The sequence below is a fragment of the Pelmatolapia mariae genome, linkage group LG10_11 (genome assembly GCF_036321145.2).
Source record: "Pelmatolapia mariae isolate MD_Pm_ZW linkage group LG10_11, Pm_UMD_F_2, whole genome shotgun sequence".
Taxonomy (NCBI): Eukaryota; Metazoa; Chordata; class Actinopteri; order Cichliformes; family Cichlidae; genus Pelmatolapia; species Pelmatolapia mariae.
In genome coordinates this window covers 36,740,862-36,762,534 of record NC_086236.1, presented here as the reverse complement: position 1 = coordinate 36,762,534, position 21,673 = coordinate 36,740,862, and the positions used below count along the sequence as shown (strand labels likewise).

At 41.2% G+C, this 21,673-nt stretch overlaps 1 protein-coding gene across 1 annotated transcript in view; it reads left to right on the top strand.

The window, feature by feature from the left end:
* Window positions 1-14,582: 14,582 nt before the first annotated feature.
* med13a (mediator complex subunit 13a) overlaps window positions 14,583-21,673 on the top strand; it is a 66,539-nt gene continuing 59,448 nt past the window's right edge. The window contains exon 1 of the mRNA XM_063485080.1: window positions 14,583-15,198. Coding sequence (XP_063341150.1) covers window positions 15,133-15,198 — 66 coding nt within the window. The 5' untranslated portion in view covers window positions 14,583-15,132. The remainder of the gene's footprint in view (window positions 15,199-21,673) is intronic.

Genomic DNA, 21,673 nt, shown 5'->3' with positions numbered 1-21,673 from the left:
TCTTATTTTTCATCTCTGCGAGTGAGCGTGCAGTGGTTCCCTGAGCCAAAACCTTGCTTCACTCCTTGCTTCCACCCCTCTAGTGCTCACAGAAGTGGTTGCGCTCTTGTGGGCTGAAACTCCCACCAGAGACAGACACCGATTTGGCTCCAGGATGAATCTCGATGTACGCGGAATTAAAATGCCAAGTCTAGCATGAAACTCTAGGGCCATGGGAGACTAATCAGTTGTTGAAAGGTAAATAAATCAATAAATCAATAAAGGCACATGTCTGACGTCTGACCGCTACTAAGAGCTTAGTTGCAAAACAGAAAAGTCCCTGAATTTTTTTGTTATGAATCTCTTTGGTTGAAGGTTGGAGAGAAGTGGAGGAAGAAACATTGCCACCAGTGAAGGGAAGGAAGCACGAATGAGGCTGACTGAGCCGGCGAGCCTGAGAGAGACACATTTGCTGGTCTGTCATTAAATATGTATTTCCTTTAGTGAAAGTCCATCTAAACACACTCCCTGAAGTGACATTTAGCTGCAGTCCTCCAAGCTGCTAGACACTAGACACATGCAGACAGAGAAGAAGAGGTGGGAGTGCATGTTTCACAGGAATAAGCAGCAGAGGCTTTGAAAAAGCTGTCCAGAGGGGAAAACCAGAGCAGACAATCCCAATGACGGAGCTCTAATTCGATGTGTTAATGTTAAATATTCAAAAAGTAAAAAATGAATGAAAACCCGAAATATGAATGAGAGCATTGTTAACCATACACAGTCTGCTTTTCCATGAAAGCAAAACTGAAAGTACTGTTTCAGTAAGTGAAGCACAGGTGACTGCTAAGACTGTGCATACCCACAAAGCTAGCTGTCATTAAAACACGAGTCTAATTATAGCATTCAAATTGAACCCATGCTCAAAAGTCAGTGTATTAGAGGCTCTTAGTGGGTTCATTTACCCTCTGAGGTCCAGTCAGAATATGTAATTTTGTTTTTTAATAAAGTGCTCTCCCACGTCTTGGCAAACAGACGTTCTTTGATGTATTTTGACAGCAGCATTTCTGAGGCCATAGAAACTCAAACTTCTTTCAGGAGTCATCATTATTCAAGAACCACGTACACGAAGCACACCATAGAAAATGCAGAGAGAAAAAAATCTCCTCCAGCATCACTCTCAGAAGCCCGGAGGGAAGAAACTAGAAGAGATGCTGTTTTGAGAAACAAGCACGACTCTGTTATCCTTGGCCCGATCCTTGTTCTGTTGCTCTCTCAAACTATGCACGAAACAGCAACAGGTTGAAATCAGCTTTTTGGGGAATTACAAAATACAAATGTTTGTTTTCTTTTGTTCATAAAACAAATATATTTCATTTTGGGGGAACATTGATTTACCAAGAAGTGCTAGAATGGTCAGCGGATAACTAGAACCAAAAGGGTTCATTAAAAAAAAGAAAAGACGTTTAATCATACTACATACCACATGATTAACCCCGATCAGTCCTTACAGTGAGGGACTGCGCCCCGTTTGGCAAATAATCTTCACTTTTAGGTCCTCGTGAGGAGAGAGGTGGAAGAACACCGTAAACCCTAAGAAGACTGAGGAATCAATCCCAGCCACTGACACATCTAATCTCTGTCTTATCTCATGTGAAGAGTGTCAGTGCTGCTGCTTAAGGCTAAAGCTAGCACAAAGAGAGCAGACAGGTTTTTGTCAGAGCAATGAGAGTCAGCATTAAGTAGTGGAATAGCACCGGGTGCCATTCAGTGCCAATAACAACAAATCACTAACACAACAGTTAGAGGACTTTGCTGGTTTTCACACTGGAGAACAGCATAGATGATTCACTATTCATTTCTTAAACTCATAGTAGCAAAAGGGAATGTCCTCCTAATATTTCAGTCGTGTCTCTTCTTGGGTATTTCAGCATTAATGAGAAGTGCACAACTATGAAAACCAGGTTTAGACACATTCCTTCATCGAACCAGCAAACGTAAAATGTTGCTTTTCTTTAAGTAACTTTAATAAACAGCTGCAGGGTATCTGAGCGTGGTTTTATGTCTTCACAGGTTTCAGTGAGATCATACATAGTCTCCCTCTCTCAGCTGATTGGTGGAGGTTTGCACCCTTCTTGTTTTTAATCATTGATGCGTGCTCAAAGTGAACCCAGCATCTTACGGAGTTTTTCTCTTACCAGAATCATAATATTTTTTTTCTTAACTGCTTATACAGTTTAAACTGTGGGGCGACTGGAGGCTTTCCCAGCTGTCACAGGGCAAGAGGCGGGGTTCACCTGGCAGCTAGCCTATCAGAGGGCTAACAGAAAGAGAGAAGGACGGTGATTAACATTACATCTACAGCCAATTTAACCCACACAATTTTAACCCTCATCACAGGAATGCCAGCGTCTACTGAACTATGAATTAAATGCAAAAATAATGAGATTATTATTATTATTAGGAATCATTTGAAATAAAAGAATCTTTCCCACTGCACTATATTTGGGTACAGGTTTGTCTGTTTTGGATGATATATTACAGTTGTTGTTGTTTATGTTGTTTCTGTTGTACAGAAATCGTACATAGATAATAAAACAATAGATTTTTCTGCTTTTCTGGCTGTTTGACTTCAATTGAACTGACAAAATTTTACTTTAATACTTTCATATCTGTGCAGAGCGTTACAAGGTGTGTAGTTGGCCAACCTGGTGAAACTTTGACCGACTAAATGTTTGTTATTAACAGTTTAGGGGCCACTGCAGTGTCATTTCCAAATGATTGTTCTTAACCTACAAAATTGCAAGTGCAAGCTGATTTTGTGCTGCAATGATTTTGAGTGTAACCCATTTAAAAGTGATTACATGCAAAATAATTGAATAATGTCCACTTGACCTAAAAAAAAAAAAAAAAAAAAAAAAGAAAGAAAGAAAGAAAGAAAGAAAGAAAGAAAGAAAGAAAGAAAAGCCTTCGTAGAGCTCCAGGAACACATGTTGTAAAATATTTAAAGCTCTCTGCTCTCACTTCTGATTCTGCTTACAGCCACACACTCCTGTAGTGTTCCTCACTTATCCCTGTCTTAATTTAATTCCTGGATATATGGGAATGGTCTGTGCACTTGTCTGGTCTGTTTAGTACATGATGTGTTGTATATGTTTGATCTAATTATGCATTTTTTTCTTCTTCCTTTTCTGAAGAATTTGGCGAAATACAGCAATTTATAATAAATCTGCCAGTATCTCAAAAAGGGGCCACAGAGGTTTTTAAATGTGGTCTCATGGTCGGGTCCTGTCTGACTCTCAGGGGGAGCGCACCTCGATGAGCACAGGCAGCAGCCGTCCACCGAGCTGCTTGCTTCCCTTCTGTGACTGACGGCTGAGAGAAACATAAAAAATTCATTTACAAATGCACAGAGCACCCATCTTTTGTCTGATCCCACAAGCTTTTCAAATATACGTAATAACAGTGTAATTAGATGATACTTAAAGCAGGTCTTTGGTGCTTTAATGTGGCACATTGTCTCCCAAAACATATCTACCTGTAATTGTGCAGTTACAACTATATTTAGATGTGTTTGTTTACTATGTACCAGCGTGAAGGATCCTGAAATTTCAGATTAGCTGAACTGACCGTAACTTACTACAAGAACAAATTACAAACATGAATCAAAACTAAAAGCAAGAACCGTGCACAGAAATCAGCTCTGAAAGAACATGAAACCAAGGCAGAAAACGAAACTCAAAGATTAATACACAAAGCCCCAACAACCGCACAACCATGACACAATGCAACCATGTTTTCTTTGTTTAATTTGTTTTGTTTTCTCTGCTGGCTGACATTAAAACTAATTTCAGCAGAGGACACTCTTGTCTTTTGAGCCCCGTGCAAAATAAATACCGAACAGGGGATGGTCTGAATGACACGCTGCATGGATGCTCTTTTATCTAAAACATAAGATGAAGAAGCTCTTTTGTTTCTTGTAGTGCTTTGATAAAAACATACAGGATATGACTTACAATCAAAGATCCTGGGGAAACCCTTCTGTGCATCGTCCTCTTTTCTGTCATTCCACAAAGGAAGGTAAAGGTCCTGTGATGTATTTAAACTCACACCTCCTACTCATGTGTCACTGGGGCCAACTCACCAGGTCACACAGCACCTTGGATCCAAGAAAAAAGGGCAAAGTGAAGGTGTGTACCTTGTGCACATGCGCAGTGGTTATTAGCTGTCTTTAGAACATCAATACAGAGTCCCTGCGGCTGTTTCTAATTAATAAGGACACAAAGTGAATACAGCAACCTTATCATCTGCCATCTATTACATGGAAACTGCAGTAAATATGCTGCTGTTGACTGCTCCACCTTTGAGGGAAGTTAACTTGCAAAGTTGGAGCAACAGAGCAGTTTTGCGTGTCAGTGGCAGTGGTTCAGTCAAAGCTGCAGTCATGATAATGAATTGAACTCAACCAGCTGCGCCCTTCCCAAGTTTTGTAAGTGGTATCATGAAAGCATTCAAACATGTAAGGGCATATCTGATTTGCAAAGCAAATACCCTCAGTCAAACAGCCGCTTTCAGTTGTTCGTAAGTAGAGTGTATTAAAAAGCATTTAACATAGAATTACGTCACTTACAATTATGTATACAGACTTTTTTTTTTTTTTTTTACAGCTACACGCTGCAGATAAACTGACAGAAAGCTAGGTTATGCATGCATGATTTGACATGCAAACCCTTAGAGAGTGTCATTACTGTAAACATGATGGAATTTTCACAACTGACTTATCCGCGCATTGAAACAATATGTTAAACTATGTTGCCAGTAAAACAGAAACATGAAAAAATGATTCCAAGCTGAGATTCAGAGCTTCTGCTGAGAAACTTCCTCTGAGTGCAGGACGTGGTGCAAGCTGATCACACACATTATGCCAAGCATATTGCCCCTCAGAACAAGACAGTCTACACAGTAAATGTAAGACGCAGATGCAAACATGCATAATGTATGAGCGCGCAAGTGTTCACTTGCAATGTGAGTGCACCATGTTGAAAGTATTTATGACATATTGCGACATGAATAATGTTCCTAGACGCACATATGTGTGCACATATTTGCATCCACATACACATGCATCTTTGCACACACACACACACACACACACACACACACACACACACACACACACACACACACACACACACACACACACAGATAGCTGTCTCTTGGCGGCTTCTAACCTGAATCTAACTACTCACTTAGGTTTCACTGAGCAAGCAAAAACACATATAGTATTATTAGCTTATTAAAAGGGGGCTCACAATAAGCTGTTGGTTTTTTGTTACTATTGTTATGCTGTTGTTAACAACTACAACAGGTTTAGTGTACTCCATCTATTGATTACTGAACAGCAGAGACTGTTTACAGAGACCATGGGTTCTGCTTTTGGTAAACTTATTGATCAGTAACTAGTATGTTCAAATAAACCAGGCTCCTGAACATCTATAAAATGTTGCCGACTGTATCATGCTGGATAGGTTGTGTACTGTTGCTTGTTACACAGGAGATTCACGCATGAGTGGAATTGTTTGAAACGTACTTGTGTGAATGCCACAGTTGTCTGTAAAAAGTCCTAAATATTTGTTTTTAAAAATAACAGTAATTGTAGCTATAATTTTGTGCATGACAAAAACTTGGTGATGTCATTTCCTGTAAAATCTGGAGTGGAACGTCAGTCTTTCAGAATTATTGTATTTATAATTTTTTCTTTATTTATGACCATATGGATTCCAAAGCTTCTCAGTTGTTTTTAAACATCATGTTTACTGATATATTGTTGCCTTTCTTAAACGTCCTTTCAGTTAAACTGCTGGTGGAAGGTTTCTTTGTATCCTAATTGTTAATTGTTAAGTCTGGAAATCTGTTACATTATAACAAATTATACACAAAAATTGACAACTTTGAAAGTATTCATAAATTTGTTACTAGTGTAAATGACAGGCATTCTTACATGTTTATACTGGATTTGATCCCATTTGTTTTATAATCTACTTGTGAGGTGACTTGATCATTTCAGACGTTGACATTTATGAGCTGGAAAATGAATTGAGACTTGGAACGTGCACATCAAGTGATTCGAACAAGTACAGGTTGCTTTTTTTTTTTTTTTTAGAAATGGAGGACGGTGATACTCATCGATTACAGCACCACTGTAATTTAACCATTTCTGCCAGTGTTTCATTTTTCCAGCACGATCAGCTAACGTAATGAGCTCAGTGCGGGAAGGTGAGGGGTGGTGAGGGTGGGGGTGTCGATGTGCTTTTGGTGTTGGGGCTGATAGGCAATGTTCCCTCTAAGCTGCGCACGTGCGCAATTGCGCACTGCTGGCACGGTCTCTGCGCACAGAAAATCTGTGTTGCGCACAAAAAAAATCTAACCTGAATTGAAATTAAAATAAATACGTTAACAATTCTGTTTTGCAGTGTTAGTCAGTAAGTCATTGGCTGCTCCTGTATGTGTTTAGAACGATGCCACCTTATCCCATAGTCCAGCCAATGATGCGATTCACATTCGTATATACGCAGCTAATCAACGTGGTTGACAGGCTATGACAGCGTCCTTATGTGCCAACACCGGTGTTTTAGCGAGCAAAGCGGCGTGGCTGATGTGGAGTGAAGCCACGTTGATGACAACGTGTACAACCATTGGAGATGTGAGCAGGACAGACGGAACAATTGACGGAAAAAAGTGTGGACTTTATACCAGTTTTTAAATTGTGTTGATAGGCCACGTAAAACCAGAGTTATGATTAAAAAAAATATATGCAATGTTTGGTTTTCATCCTGAATACTGTCGTTGTTTATATTTACTGCGGGAAGAAACGGTAAAAACGGCGTTTTATAAGGAAAACGCTCGAAAGCACTCTCCGCATGTGAGCAAAAACAAAACCAACCCCCAACCTTTCCTATTGGTCGAAAAAAGTACCATGTCGACCAATCAAAAAATGATATGGCAATGTGGCATCTAGTTGTTAAGAAACAGGGGGAAGTTTTAGGAGTGATGGCGGTGTTTTGAGATGTGAGAGATTTGCGACGTTTAGCGCAAATCTTGTGTAGTTAGTGTGTTGTGTAGTCAATAGTTTTGTTGTGTGTGTCAGAACAATGAGGCGACTGCTGAATGTTACAGGTGTTACAGGAGTGATACATCTCCTGTTGTCAGGCCTGCAGGTATCAGGCTGTTGTTCTCCTTTATCTCATAGTGGACAGAAATTATTTTTTGGAGTGGCACAAATAATTTGTGTGGCATCAAATCTGATGCAGAACAGCTGATTGTTCTGTAAATAGTTTGAAATGTTTATTTAAAAACGCCTTGGCTGCATTAAAAAAAAGCTGCAAAAAACTTTGTTGTTTGCCAAACTGAGTTACTTTTTTGAAGAAGTAACTATATAATTAATTGCCCAGCATTGGTCATTGTATCTTGTATTTTGCAGACAGAGAGTTACAGGACTCTCTCCCAGACCACAGACTCATAATACAAGTCAGAGCTTTATGAAAAAAAAGAAAGAAAGAAAGTTGTGTTTTTAAAATTGGAATTCAAGTTATTTTTACTTCCAATAGTGTTAACATACTTCACAGGTCATGAACAAGATTCTTTTACATTTTCATTGTAAGTGGGCTAAAGCAGTTAATTAAAAGTAGTCTAACATAAATGTAAATGCTGTAATCTGATTATTTTAATAAACCATGTAACTTGGATGGATTAGATGCTGGCGTGACCACAGTGCACACGTCTGATGTTGCTCACAGTGGTCCAAGGGACGCTCAGGGAGTTTGTGTGTTCGCTCAGACACATGAAAAATTAGAGGGAACATTGCTGATAGGGTGATCGGATCCTATCACGAGGACTCGAAAGCCTGCTGGGTGGTAAACGGGCCTCTATATCAATCAGCTGACTAGAAGGGGGAAACACATGGGCTCTGGAGCCTCCTCCATCCCACACACAGCATCCAATTAAACAATTATGGAATGAGGCTGCTCTAATTGGAAACATGGCCGGTCCTGCCGCACAAGAGCCTCCACTGCATCAACAGTCCTTCAGACACCCTACTCCACGCCTCTCAGCATGCCCTTGAGTTGAACTCTCCGCTCTGTCTTGCTGTCACCCTCGTGTTCCTGTTCTCTCTTTCTGTCTGCTTCTGTTTTCAGTTTTAATTGCAGTAGTCCATATGGACGCTGGGAAAACTGCAGTGTCTGCAAGCCTGTATGGACTGTATTTCCTGTGGCTGCTGTGTCCTTTATTTAACGCATAACCTTCCATAATCTGAGACTAGGAGTTCAGGATTGCACTGCAGCTAAATCTGGGTGCAATCATTTGCATGTGTCCTTCTGAAGGTTTTTGTTGCTTGTTTATAGGAGTGGCTTTTGTAAACTGGAATAATCACGACGCGTAGCGTGAATGCTTCTTCCCTGGATGCGGCCCGTCCCTCAGTGTCACGGTGGAGAAAAATGACAAAGTGACGTGTCACAGAAGAATGCTGGGCATGTTGTAGCCAGTCGCACAGGTCAGCCTCCTGACAGCGGCCAGTTTTATGGCTTTGCTGACTGCTGCTTTTAATGGTGTAATTGTGACAATGATCTCATTCTCTCCCTCTCTCCGCCTGATCTCGAGGAGCTCTGTGCTTCCCAGTGGCTGGCAGTCAGGAGGGAGAGGTGGGGGTTCACATTTCATTAGCTTTCAATTCATATTGAATTTATTAATCCCATGCTGGTTCTGCAGGCTCGAAGGCTGCTTAAAGGGGGGGGGAATATCTTCGATATAAACACCTTTTCCTCCATCTGCTTGCAATGTGTGCACAAAACTGTATGAAAGGGGGGGGGGGGGTAAAGGAGCCAAGGAAGGCGGGAATGGAGAGGCAGAATAACAACGACAGCCTCACAACAAGGACTCGTGAAAAGACTGCAGCGGCAAAAAGTGTGTCAGATCATTTACCAGCAGGGATGCACGACTTCGCCTTTTTAAAGGCAGCAGCCCTGCAGAAAGGCTCTTGTCTAGTCAGCACTGCAACAAAGGCACAGCCACGGCTTTATTTGTGTGCCTGGAATGTTCCTGTGTGCTCAGGGGCAGCACCCGAACAACTAACCCTCGGCTCCATCAAGGGAGGGAGCGCGGCGCTAACCTCAGCTAGACCTCACCCCAGATAGAGAAGCCAAGCATTGTTGCAGCAACCGAGCTGACAAGCACTTCACACTATTTAGCTCCAGAAGTGACTCAACAAAGGGCAGCTCTCTGCCTAACTGTCTCTGAGTAACGCTGTTTGACGTCGCGCTGTTTCTGAAGAGACTCTGTGTTGTATCACACGGTCCTGTTACAAAGCACAGTATAGAGCTGGAAGTGAGCAGGTGTCAGCTGACAAAAAGCAAGTTTATCCATCCCTTGTGCAAACAGTCTAAAAGCATACACTTTTCTCAGCTAAAACACTTGTAGTTCACGATCAGCTATTCATGATCCCCTCACTCAGCAAGCCTTTACACACTACTGCCCGGATAGAGGCTTTGAGGGCACGGAGCCAACTGCTCTGCATCCTCAGCACTCTGCAGCCCTTTCAAGCTAATAACAAGAAGGCTGTCTCGTGTTATCATTAAAAAAACAAAAAAAGCCTTTCAATTTAGCTTTGCTTTATGTTCTTCTGTTAGTGGGAGGGGCTGCTGGGAAGCTCCCATTCAAACTCAGGCCAAGTTTAAGTCGAGCTGTGTAGCAGCAGGATAGTGGAGTAAAGCAGTTTGGTAACATGAAACGCAATTTGTTTGTCTGTCATTCCAGAGCTTGCTGATTTGGGTGCGGCCTGATTGAGCTTGAAAATCTTCCTTGAACACCTATCAGTCAGCTCGTGCGTTACATGCTGTACTTTCTCGTTCCACACGTACCTGATCTGCAGGCCTCGAGCTCTCTCCGCCAACCATTAGTCTCACGTATTTCGTTTCATTCTTTCACTTTCCTTATGGGATCTTTCACCCCACTGAAAAGGTGCACGGCTTATTCTGCATCATGACTGCATCTTTGCAAAGATCTAAAAGAGCAAACGCACAGTGAACCCCTTTATAAAGACTGCACACTGCACACTCTGTTCACCATTGACAGGAAACTTGTTCAACAAAACTCATTTTAATAATGAATTCTAAATACGTCTGGACACAAACCAAACAAGGGCCAATTAAATGCTGCAGTGCACGATGAGTCCTCCACCTCACGGGTCAGGTTTTATGTCTTTATTTTCATTGCCTGCATCATTATGTTTTATGTTGCGGTTCGTGTTAGATTTATCCCCTTCTGTCTGTGATTCAGCCTCATCAGCACACAGTTGTAGTGTTTTAGTTTACATGCATTTACTTGTCTGTTTCCTCCTTATATGGCTAATTCTTTCAGATGAATGAAGTAACACATGCAAATGTTTTAAGCCACCTCGATTTTATGTTCTCCCTCAGTGTGGATTATGAAGAGGGTGATTACCATCTCAGAATATTAAATTTCACACACAACCTCTGCACGCCTGACGTCTTTCTTCTTCTGTGTCAATAACTTTGCAGTCGGTGCCATATGTCATCCTTTGAGTGAATGAACAGAGTTCTCACTATTTTCGAAAGTGTTTCTCTATCTAGTGGCTAATTATGAGCACTCGGGGAAGGAGCCAAGGAAGGAAGGAAGCAGGGGGAGCAAAGACAACATATATCTCCATGTGCATTAACATGGCGGCTGGGAGGGGGTGGCTTTATTTGAACGTGGCACAGTTGTTGACCCTCTTCATAACTAACCTCTGCAGAGGCTAAGAGTGGGATATTACCACTTAGCCTCCGTAAACACAAGTTACACTGTTGAACTCTGGACCTCGGAGTTGTGCTCTTAACTGCTGGGTGCCTCGGCCGTGTCTGCCCGTGAAGGGGAAAACCTCTTCCTGCCTGGGTGGTCACTTTCATTGATTTACAGAAAGCTTTTCAAATATTTCACATGACTGTTATGATCTTTCAGTAGCAGCATTGTTTGTCTTGTTTCTTGTCTCATGCCTAAGGCCATAGGACATACTCGAGAACAAGAGCAAACGCACACACACACAAAGCAGAAAGCATACCAAAGGCTTGTGTTACATTTCTGCACTCTGTTTTCTCATCTTCAGTGTTTCATGATTTATCGTTTCAGCATGTTTAATGATAATCAAGGCTATTTTTCCATCCAGTACTGTAATGTTTTTCCTGTCTTATCTGACCGCAGGCCCTCATTAAATCCAGCCAATGTTTTTCTTCTGGCTAAATTTAACAGATTTTATGTTCACTTTTTCACGCAGGATTTAGAGACACTGGGGAACTTTGACAAATGCTCCTACAGCAGACTGGCAGGGACCACAGAGCATGTCAAATCAAATGTCAAAGAAGCAGTCGGCCAAATTCAAACTATCCTAAACTCTCCTTTCCCCAATATGCTTTTGCGCTGCTGGGATAGAATATATATGACAGAAAGTCTCTGTGGGGCTCAGATAAGAGGGAGCTGGAGATAAGTGAGAGAAAACTATCGGCAGATATGATCGCAATCTGTTACCCACATTAGTTTCTCTGGTATGACAACTGTGCTCATCGACTTCACTATTAGATGGGTTTTTTTTTTCATTTCTGTTAAACAGTCTTATACAGATGGTATCATGCCACAATTGTTTTTCGTATCAAGGAGTGATGATAAAGCGTGGGAAGCTCTGGAAGTGAGATTAACATCCATTCCTATGGGGAGATTTAAGGTTTAAAAAGCTACGCAGTCCTTTAGGATCAGATGAAAGACAAAGCTGATTTTGCAGAGCTTTGGGGAGTGCACAGAACGAGCTAAAACTCATGTTATATATATTGCATCTGTAATGCATTTAAGGGCTTGAACAATTAACATAGCTTTGCTAAATGCTGGATTTTTAAAAATGACAAACAGCTCTCTAAACAGTGAACAAATATAATTTTGGTTCAGGCACAAATCAAACAGATGTGAGCAAAGTGTGAAAGATGGAAACAGAAGATATGATCAAAGAGAATGTCACTTGCTTCAAGTGTGTACAGTTTTCATGTTCTGCAGGTGATCTTAGTGAAAATTTCTCCTCATAAGGTCTTGGAACAAATCGATTTCTTCACATGTTCTCTTCAGGCTACCGCACTGTGACTCCATCAGTGTTTCAGCAGCAGCCAGCTGCTTCTGGTCTCAGGATCATCACCGCTTTTCTGTTTCCCTGTTCTCACTGTAAGTCTTGTGAACAGCAGATGTCACTTATACTTATCCTGGGCACACAGGAAATGAACTGCTGCAGGCAGTTTTCAGGTCTGAATTATGTAAGCGTATTATTGCAGGCTTATACAAAAGTCCACAAATGCTGTAATAATGTCATAAACATAGGAATTTTGGAAAAACAGAGACATGTTCTTATGTTGGGATCAAAGGAAACAATACGTGATATGATGAGATATATGATTATTCCAAAATGTGCACTTAGGAACTGCAATTCCTTGTGGATGAATCCCTGTATAACAGAAACAAAAGGGGCTGGCTACCCAACCATCGGCCATTCATTTCTTTAAAGAAATTATGACTAAAGACAGCTTACACTGTAATCTAATTAGGAACAGCCAACTGCAAAAAACGCAGTATTAGTATTCCATGAACCTACACTGCTTAGAAGGAGTAGACGACTTAAGGATTAAAAAGGAAACAAACATTACTCTGGCTGAGTTAAATTTTTTTAAGGTGACCAGTAATATGGGTTTGAATACATTTATTAAAAATTGATTGTTAAAAACATTATGTAGAGATGCAGATGACAACTACCATATACATAGTGATGCAGAAACAAAGGCTCTCTAAAAACAGATAACCTTAAGCTTGATGCACACTACAATACACATAAGACAGGGACAAATGAGTTAACTGGGTTTATTTTGCATACTGTTTGCAGCACTAATTGAAATCCTTTTAATTTGGCCCAGCACCAACTTGGATACTGGCTGGATGAGATCAGAGGTGCAGGATTTAGCAGTCTATCTAGATGTCAATCTACTCTGTACTTCAGACAATTTAAAGTGGAAGTTCTTTAAAGCTTTTCTTACAGAGAAGAATTTGAAAAGAACATACAGTAATTACCCTGGTCTGTGTACTGTAGTTGGTGGTACTCAAATGCAACTTTTACTCTCATTTGGAAGGTAAATATTTAACAGCCACACTGTGGTTCAGTATTTTGGCACTGGTGCATATCTCAGATATCACCCCCTGAACCCTATCAGGGCTCCCTGTCAGATGGTGTGATGAGTAGAGATGTGGTCATTGACTAGAAGGTCTGATTCAGGCCCCTGAGGCTACAAACATCCGTCCTGATAAGGCATCTTTGATCAACCTGTTGGCTTGTTTATGTGTGCTGCTCTCAGCCATTTGCAAAACAAAGAAATAACAGAACGGTTCAAATTGTCAGCGTTTTCCTAATCAAATGGGAACAGTTAAGGTGGAATGATTGATGCTAATAATGACACAAAACATTTAGAAATGTATTAATATTATCATATTATTATACTGCCATGAATTTATGTTTTTACCCTAAAACAATCTCTAAACAGTAAATATCTGCATGTTCTGAAGTGTGATCAGGTGCTGACACACGTGAATACTGACTCGGTGTCAAATTCACTACAAAAGCTCCTTGGCCTTTTTATAGTGAGCGATGTATTTGCTTGGATCTTACGGGTTATCTTATTTCAAATCTGATGAAACACCCTACAGTGTAACTTTACTCTCTCTTTGATTTTGAATTTGTATAAATAAACAGCATCCTTACCGACACACTTTAGGAAGACTGTGTGGAACATCCTCTGCTATATTGCAACGGCATCAACAACGATTTTTATTTCATTTATTCATGAATTGAACTTTTCCTTCTTACATTTCTTTCACGTGTTGCATTACTGCAGTTCAGCGCCTTATAAATATGAGATTTGACTGCTTTCATTTCGTCGCTTGAGCTACACAAGGTTTAACTACTGCTTTGAATAAAGTAAAAAAAGAATTCGCATCAATTCTTTTTGGTCGTGCATTTCAATTGCAAGTGCAACATCACATGCGCTAGGTGGTGCACTGTGTAAGTGAGCAAGTTTATAGGGTTTGATCATTAGTAACAAAATCTGTTGCTCAGTAGCGCCACTTGCGCTGGCCCAGCGGCAATACCTATCAGTCTTGTGTTATTACAGCCCTCATGACCACGACAGTGTCAAATCAACGGCACTAAAAGCGGACGTCGTTGTCGTGACTTTCAAAGTAAGACGTCCATGAGCGGTAAAAAAAAATTGCAGGCTCTCTTTTGACATGTTGCATGTAAAAAAACAAACAAATGCATTATTTTGGTGAATAAATATAAATCCCACATGCAATAATTATAGTGTTCAATATCTTTTTCATAACCACGTGTTTATGATATTACTGAAATTGTGAAGAGGAATAATTGCATGCTTTTATTTTTCCGGAAGTGCACCTTACTGTCTGACGCGTGTCTGCACGTGGACGGCTAACTTGCCAAAGATTTGACCACGAATGAGCCAATAGGCTGTGGAAGGCAGAGTTGTCCCTGTGGCCGCCATTAAAGAAAGGAATCCATGAATTCAAATGGAAACCAACAGGAACCGAGGCTGAAATAATGATCGAAATAATCGTTAAAATATAGGCCGGTGCCAGAATTCGAGAGGTTGTTACAGGATGTGTTTCGATTTTAGGCTAAATTTTGCGATGGAGGAGTGAGACAGGACGTTTTTATTTTTTTAAGCGGAGACCGTTTTAGGGCTAAGGGGGAGGGGGAGAGTTGCTTCTTTGCTCTCCTTTTCTTTTTGTTTTATGAACATTTTTCGCTTCCTTGAACGCGGTTTTACTGTGTGCTTTTGACATGTCGACTTAAAGACCACGCTGTCTTTTTTATCCGCTTTTATCTCCGGTGGGAGGAAACTGTAATCGGAAGGTTGTTGAATTAACTATCCTCCAGCCAAATGTTAGAAAAAATATTTCTCGCTGATTAAGCCTGTACATCTTAGAAAACACCGATCCGCAAATTGTTTTTATTTTAATTTCCCGGGAAGTGAAATGATGGAGAGTTGGATTTCGCAGTGAAGAAGGATGAGTTCTTGTTTTGTACCAAACGGGGCCAGCTTGGAGGATTGCCATTCCAATCTATTCTGTCTGGTAAGAGATTTAAAACTAAAGGAAAGCAGCCATTTTTAACTAGCTGAACGGGGGCTAAGCTAACGCTAGCCACAGAGGCATCAGTTGATAGCAGCTTAGCTAGGCTTACGGCCCTGTCGAAGCTGACATCGTTTTAGGACAACAAGGTGTCCCACTTTGCTAATATTACCGCGTACGCTTGTTTTTTTAGTAAGTTTGGCCCCAGGTGTGACCGCTTGCCTATTATAATCTTCTTTCCATTACATTTCCGTTTCCCAGTTCACAAACAACACACTTGAGGTTAACGCCAGTGGCTTGCAAAGCTTCATTTACTTTATGTCATAAGACACACACACACACATACAGAGCAACATATAGTCTTGTTAGCACATAAATAAATGTTGTGCATTTTACTGCCAGAGGCAGGACCGTGCTGCCCAGAGTGGAGTTGTAGCACTTTCTCTCCTTTCGCCTCAACACCTTGTTTATTATTAACTTGCTGCCTCGTTCTCGTTGCATTTCCACTGTGTTTTATCGAGTGTTGACCCGTAAACCAAACATTTCATGGACTTCAGTTTGTGGCGTTTAGTCAGAGTCTGACGCTGTGGTGCCTTTGAATACTATTTTCTTTCCCGTGTGTGTGTGTGTGTGTGGCACTGACAACTCCTGGATGAAAGAATGTCGTTGCCCAACTTGCAAAGCCTGTCGATAGAAACACGCCCCTTAATAAGTCTTGTCTCGAAAGCTCTTTCCTTTTAACAGGCATGTTACTGATATTACCGCCACAGTTGTCTGTTTGCAACCACTTATGTATTATGTCATCATCTTGTTTATTGGTGGATTTAATCTCCTTGGACCTCATTTTCTAGTATTCACACCAACTAGGGCACAGGCCCCAGGCTGATTATATAATCTGTGGCATTCATCCCTGGGCACTACATCACACGGGGAAGCTACACACCTCAGCTACACCTAACTTTCTACACCTACCACCATCATCAGCATCTTGCCAGTTGTGGCTAGTTGGCATCATCCTAAATAGTTGTGGTTATGCTTCTAGCCGCTCAAAGCTCCCCAGTATTCTTTTAAATCCCGTTCACTAAGAGCCAATCGTGTGGTCTACAGTCTTAGCCACAGCAGCAAATGTAAAGGTGCTGCTTGAGCAGAGCGTCTCTGGGATAATCAGGAACATGGTCTGAATGTGTTTGTTGTTGCAGTTAATTGGCTTGTCAGCAGGCTTAACTCCAGTTTCACTTGTAGGTTAGCCGAGGAGCACAATGTGCTCGTCTTCAACCGCAGGAAATTGTTAATGTGATTGTCAAGTGCTGAAATGCACCCTTTAGAAAAAGGAGACTTCTCTTATAGATTAAATGACATAGAAACCACTCTGTGGTGCAGTGGCAAGGCTGCAAAGTGCATAGGTTGTGACTCAGTTTGTTAATGTTATTATTAGAATTATCATATTATTATTACATGAAAACGTTAAACAAGAAGTGAGACTACAAGTGCATCACAAGTAATTCTGACACAGAATCTAGCATAATAACAGTTGAGTGAAATATTACACTGTTCTTACCACAAATTGACACAGCTTCCAAGCTGTCCGCCCCCTAAAGGTAACGTTTCGCTGCAGAAAATCCCCACTCTCTCGGTACTACTATGTTGGGTCGATTGTGTGTGCTGAACTCATAATTACAATGTTTACGACAGCACTTGAAGGCAGCGTTGGCTACAGTATACAGGCGAGATAGAGGCTGGTAGTTGTGGTGCTGTGCCTGTCTGGCTGACATTTTCCTGCACACTGAGACTAAGCATAACACCACTGCTGTTATGACTCACTTACTGAACAGACTCCACTTTGTGGTTTTATGGTGAAAGAATGCGAAGACTTTGTGGTAGTCTCTCCCCCCCGTTCATTTTTCCGTGGATACTCTCCTCTGGAGTATGATACTACTTGTTGCATGCTTTTTTTTTTTTCTTTTTTCTTCTTGGCATTTTTAAAGTGGGCTTACTTGGAATAACTCAGAGTGTAAGGTAAATTTATCTGTTCCTCCACTATGAAACACAATTGCGGCTGCCTTGTTGTGAAATTTATAGTTGGACCTGCGATACATTTATGAGCTGGAGAAGGCTGTAAACTCTAAAGAACCACTTGGCAGAGATCTTCCTTTCAGCGATGTGCATCAGTTGAAACTGATTGAATTTTTGCATTCTCCTGAACTCGAAATGCAAACTCACACTTGGTAGTTTCAGGTTTGTTTCCTGACAGAGTTAACTGTGGGAGAGGGGCAACAGGCAGGAAGAGGGACTTGTTATAAAAGGAGCATATGTGGTATGATTAGTGAAGCTTCACCTGTTGCTTGTCTCTTATCTTGAAAGGCATCTGCTCGAACACAGTGTTCCCATACCAAGACCCAGAACTCTTAAGTTGCTGGAGGGAAGGTGAGCAGCTGGCAAAAGCAGGGGTCATAACCTCCCCTGAGCACGCATCACCTCAGGCAAACTTCCTGCCTGTATCCACTGGCTTTTTGGCCTTAGCTTCCCTCGTAATGCAGCAGTGTGATTTTTCTGGTTTGGCATATGAAAGACAAAACTTCTCGTGACCCACATCGCTTACGCTGCTGGGACATCTGTATAAGCTGCTGCTCACATACCTGAGCATTTACTAAGACACAGACGGGTGCCTGAAATGTTCAAGGCACACTCGTGCACACAGCCGGGACAGCATGAATGTTGGAAGGAAATACAGATATCCTTGGCATCCCCTGTTCTTTTTTTCTTTTTTTTGCGCACACACACACAAGCTGCAACTAATTTATTTTGAAAGCACAGACAGAACAATTGCAGAAGGCACATTTATCCTTGATAGAGCAGTCTGCCTGTTGGATATTGTTGATGGGAGGCAAAGTACTGATGTGTCCGGCCTTCAGTCTCTTGCCTCTTGAAGCTCAGGAGAATCTAAGGACAAAGGGAAATATGTGGTACAGTTTGATTTAGTACACTGTCACATGTGTTTTGTGTCAGGTTAAAGACTGTTATGACAGCTAAAACAAAGCAGGGAAACAAACTGTAAGCAGGCTGACTGAAGGTGTCTACATTTGAACTACACGAGTTGCAAATGTAATTTAACACCAGTGTAATTCCTAACTGATGTAGCCAACTGTGCATCTGTGCACCCTGAGAGATTACTTGTTTAAGAAACAGGTTGTATAAAAGCCTTTCACATGTTGTTTAAAGGTTGCGCGCAACTCAAACGACAGAACGTCGCTGGCCAGCAGTGCTGTCGAGAACTTTATCACATGCACACAGAGACGATTTGATCATCTATAAATGCAAAGATGGACTTTTAGCATTTGATGTTGTGTTGTTTGAAGAATTATAATTTACATCAACACATTTTCATTCGTCTTCATTGAGTCCATCCGTTATGAATCAGCAGTAGAAATATTTGGCTTACTTCCCGTCTAAACAAAGCAGATTCTGCTTGACATCTTGCAGGAGGAGACTGGTTTTTATTACTAAGTGGCTTGAGACATCTTCTTATCCGATTCTTCCCAGTAAGCTTAGCGGGTACAGATGTGTCGATAAAATAGAGCTGCTTTTTGTGGTCTTTGCTTGGCAATCCTATTGTCAGTGGAATAGACCAGAGGAACTCCCCCTCTGCACCTCTCGTCGGTACAGTATTTACCCGAGTAGCTCGGTCGATGTTACGTTAGGGTTCAAGTCAAAATTTTTCGTTTATTTCTTTTGTGTAAGAAAATGTGTCCACGGACAGATATGAAGCCATAGCAGAAATGTTAAACATTTGCTAAGGGTTCACTTAACGCGTTGCATAAGTTGTCCTACACTGTGGACAAGCTTCATAAAACTCAGTCTCCTGTATTCAAGCAGCCACCGTAGTTTTTGACTAACAGCATTTCACTGTTGAACCGATTCACCATATTTTCACCTTTTAGATAAGGATGAGACTGTGATAACATTGACAGCCCTGTTAAGTTGTTGCATTGTGTAACAGGGATCATTTATTGCAAAGTAAATAAAAGAATAGAGGAGGCTGTAGCAGTTTGATAAAGTTTCTGTTAATCATAAAGTCGCATATCAAGGTTTGGAAGTGTCAGATTTAAAAAAACAAAAACATGCACTAAGGCAGGCAGTTACTTTTTCACTGAAACAATTTGTGTGTGTGGTGTTTTTAAGTTTTATTATTCTAAGTTGTAATTTGATTGCATACTGCACATTAACTGCAGTACATGAAAGTGTGTAACAAACAGCTGATGGCTGCAACTGCAGAGTAAGATGAAAATGTTCTGTTTCATTCATTCAAGCACAGAAGAAGCATTACTCAGTGTTTTAGCAGTGACTTTGGCAATAGTAGGTAAATCTCAGAGCCACACTGGATGTGGAGAGTTAAGCAACTGTTTAATCTTCTCTGCTGATCAGTTTTTATGCATTTAAGTGCAACACGGTATAGTTAAGCCTCTTTTTTTTTAAGGAACTTGTCAGAAATACATTTTCACTTAATTGACTAAATATTAATGATCTTTATTGTTTTATTATAGATTACAACCGCTTAATTGCCTGTGAATGTAATACTTATGTGAAAGAACAGAGTAAGAAGTGATTAGATAGAAGAGCCCTGTAGCCACTATGTAAATTCAGGGAAGGCTTTTATTGCTTGCTTGCTTAAGATAACTCAGCAATAGCAAAATGTCAAGGTAATGCTTATTCCAGTTGTATTTGCAGTGTTTCTCCATAGAAGGCTCGACAGTTATCTAAAAAAATATCAGATGGTGCAAGTATCTGGAAAAGATAATTATACAAACTGTATTGGCATTAATTCATTATTGCCAACAGCCTGAGAAACTTGTCTGAGTAACGGCTGATGTACTGCGACCGACTTGCAGACTGTGTGCAGCACATAATCACTTCTAAATGTGTGAAACCAATATGGATGAGTGTGAGAGGCCTGTAATAAAATCTGTAGTGCACTCAAGACCAAAACCTTTTATATGGTGAAATGCACAATGCCATCGGGGACAGGCCATGGTCAGTAAGCTGATGAGGGCTGTTCACTTGCTAATTGCCTATCTGTACTGCCTATGATCTGGTTTCACAGTTAACCGTTGTCTTCGCCCTCCCTTTGCATTGTGTGCACAGATGTTTCCGAGCGAGGTGCAGGTGTAAAGAAGCGCTCCTCGCACTCCAGCAGGAAGGAGCAGCCTAACTGCTGCAGCTCTGTTACACACAGTTGTACACAGACCCATTTCTGCTGTTTAAATCTTGGAGTTTGTCCTCAGCATGTGCAGCTGCTTTGAATTCCCCAGGAGTCTGGTTGTGCATCAGAGACCATGGTGTTTTGATCATACACATGACTATAAAGCAACCTTGGGCTTTTTTGTGTTTGACTCTCAGTTTAGTGGTCGAGCTTGTCTGTATTTGAACAAGCAGCCAGGCTGTTTGTTGCATGCTGTATCATATAGCGAGCGTTTACAGGATTCATACTTAAACTGATGTTTTTTTAATTATTCTTTTCTGCTTGTTGGTGGAAATATTCATGGTGTCTTGATCTCCTAACTTCTTGTTGTGATCCAACTCGGCCCCAGCTGACACAACACAATGCCTCCCTGTCCCAGCTAACACCATAACGCTAACGCCACTGCTTGACCACAACCGCTGGTAATCACTTGCTCTGGCTCAGCGCCTTTGCACTTGAATTAGGACGTCCCTTGAACTGTAATGGCTTAATTGGTTGAATATACAGACAGACAGCTTGCCAACTCGGCCAGAACGAAATGAAACTAAATGGCGGGAAGATGAACAGTCTGTATTGTCGAAGATTACTTAAAATGATGTGCCCCTAAGGCATATTGTGTGTGTGTGTGTGTGTGTGTGTGTGTGTATTTTTTTATGGTAGTTAGCACGTGTGCATGTGTTTAGGTAGACATGGGTAGTCAGTCAGCGCTTGGGTGATAAGCTGCAGTGCCAGCCAGCAGCAGAGCGTAATGTTCCTGTTTTAACACTTAATAACCCCACCAGTGATTTACTGCCTATGAGGCTTTTTCCTGTGTGTTTTGTTCTCTTTATAAAAGCCAGACAGTGTTTATAGAAAGCCCCCCCCCCCACACACACACACAGTACTCACCAATAATGAGGATTAAGCTGGTGAGACCACATTTACCAGCATTAGTTTTTTCCTATGAGTGTTTCCAACATGTCTTTCATGATCACTTTGAAAGCAGCTGAAACATTAAGTACAAGATCTTTTACAGAAACAGTCGAATGTCCCACTTTGTTTGCGGCTGTTTCTCGTTTGCGTCTGTAGCGAAATGTTTTCTCCTTCCCAGTCTCGACAGCATGGGGTGTTGTCAGGATAGTTAGGGGGTGAAAACCCCCATAAAAGAGGATTAATACTTACTCTTAACACTCTGCTCACCACATGTTTCCTCAGGGGTGCTGAGTGGGTCCCAAAGCAGCGACTCTGCACACTAACAGTTTC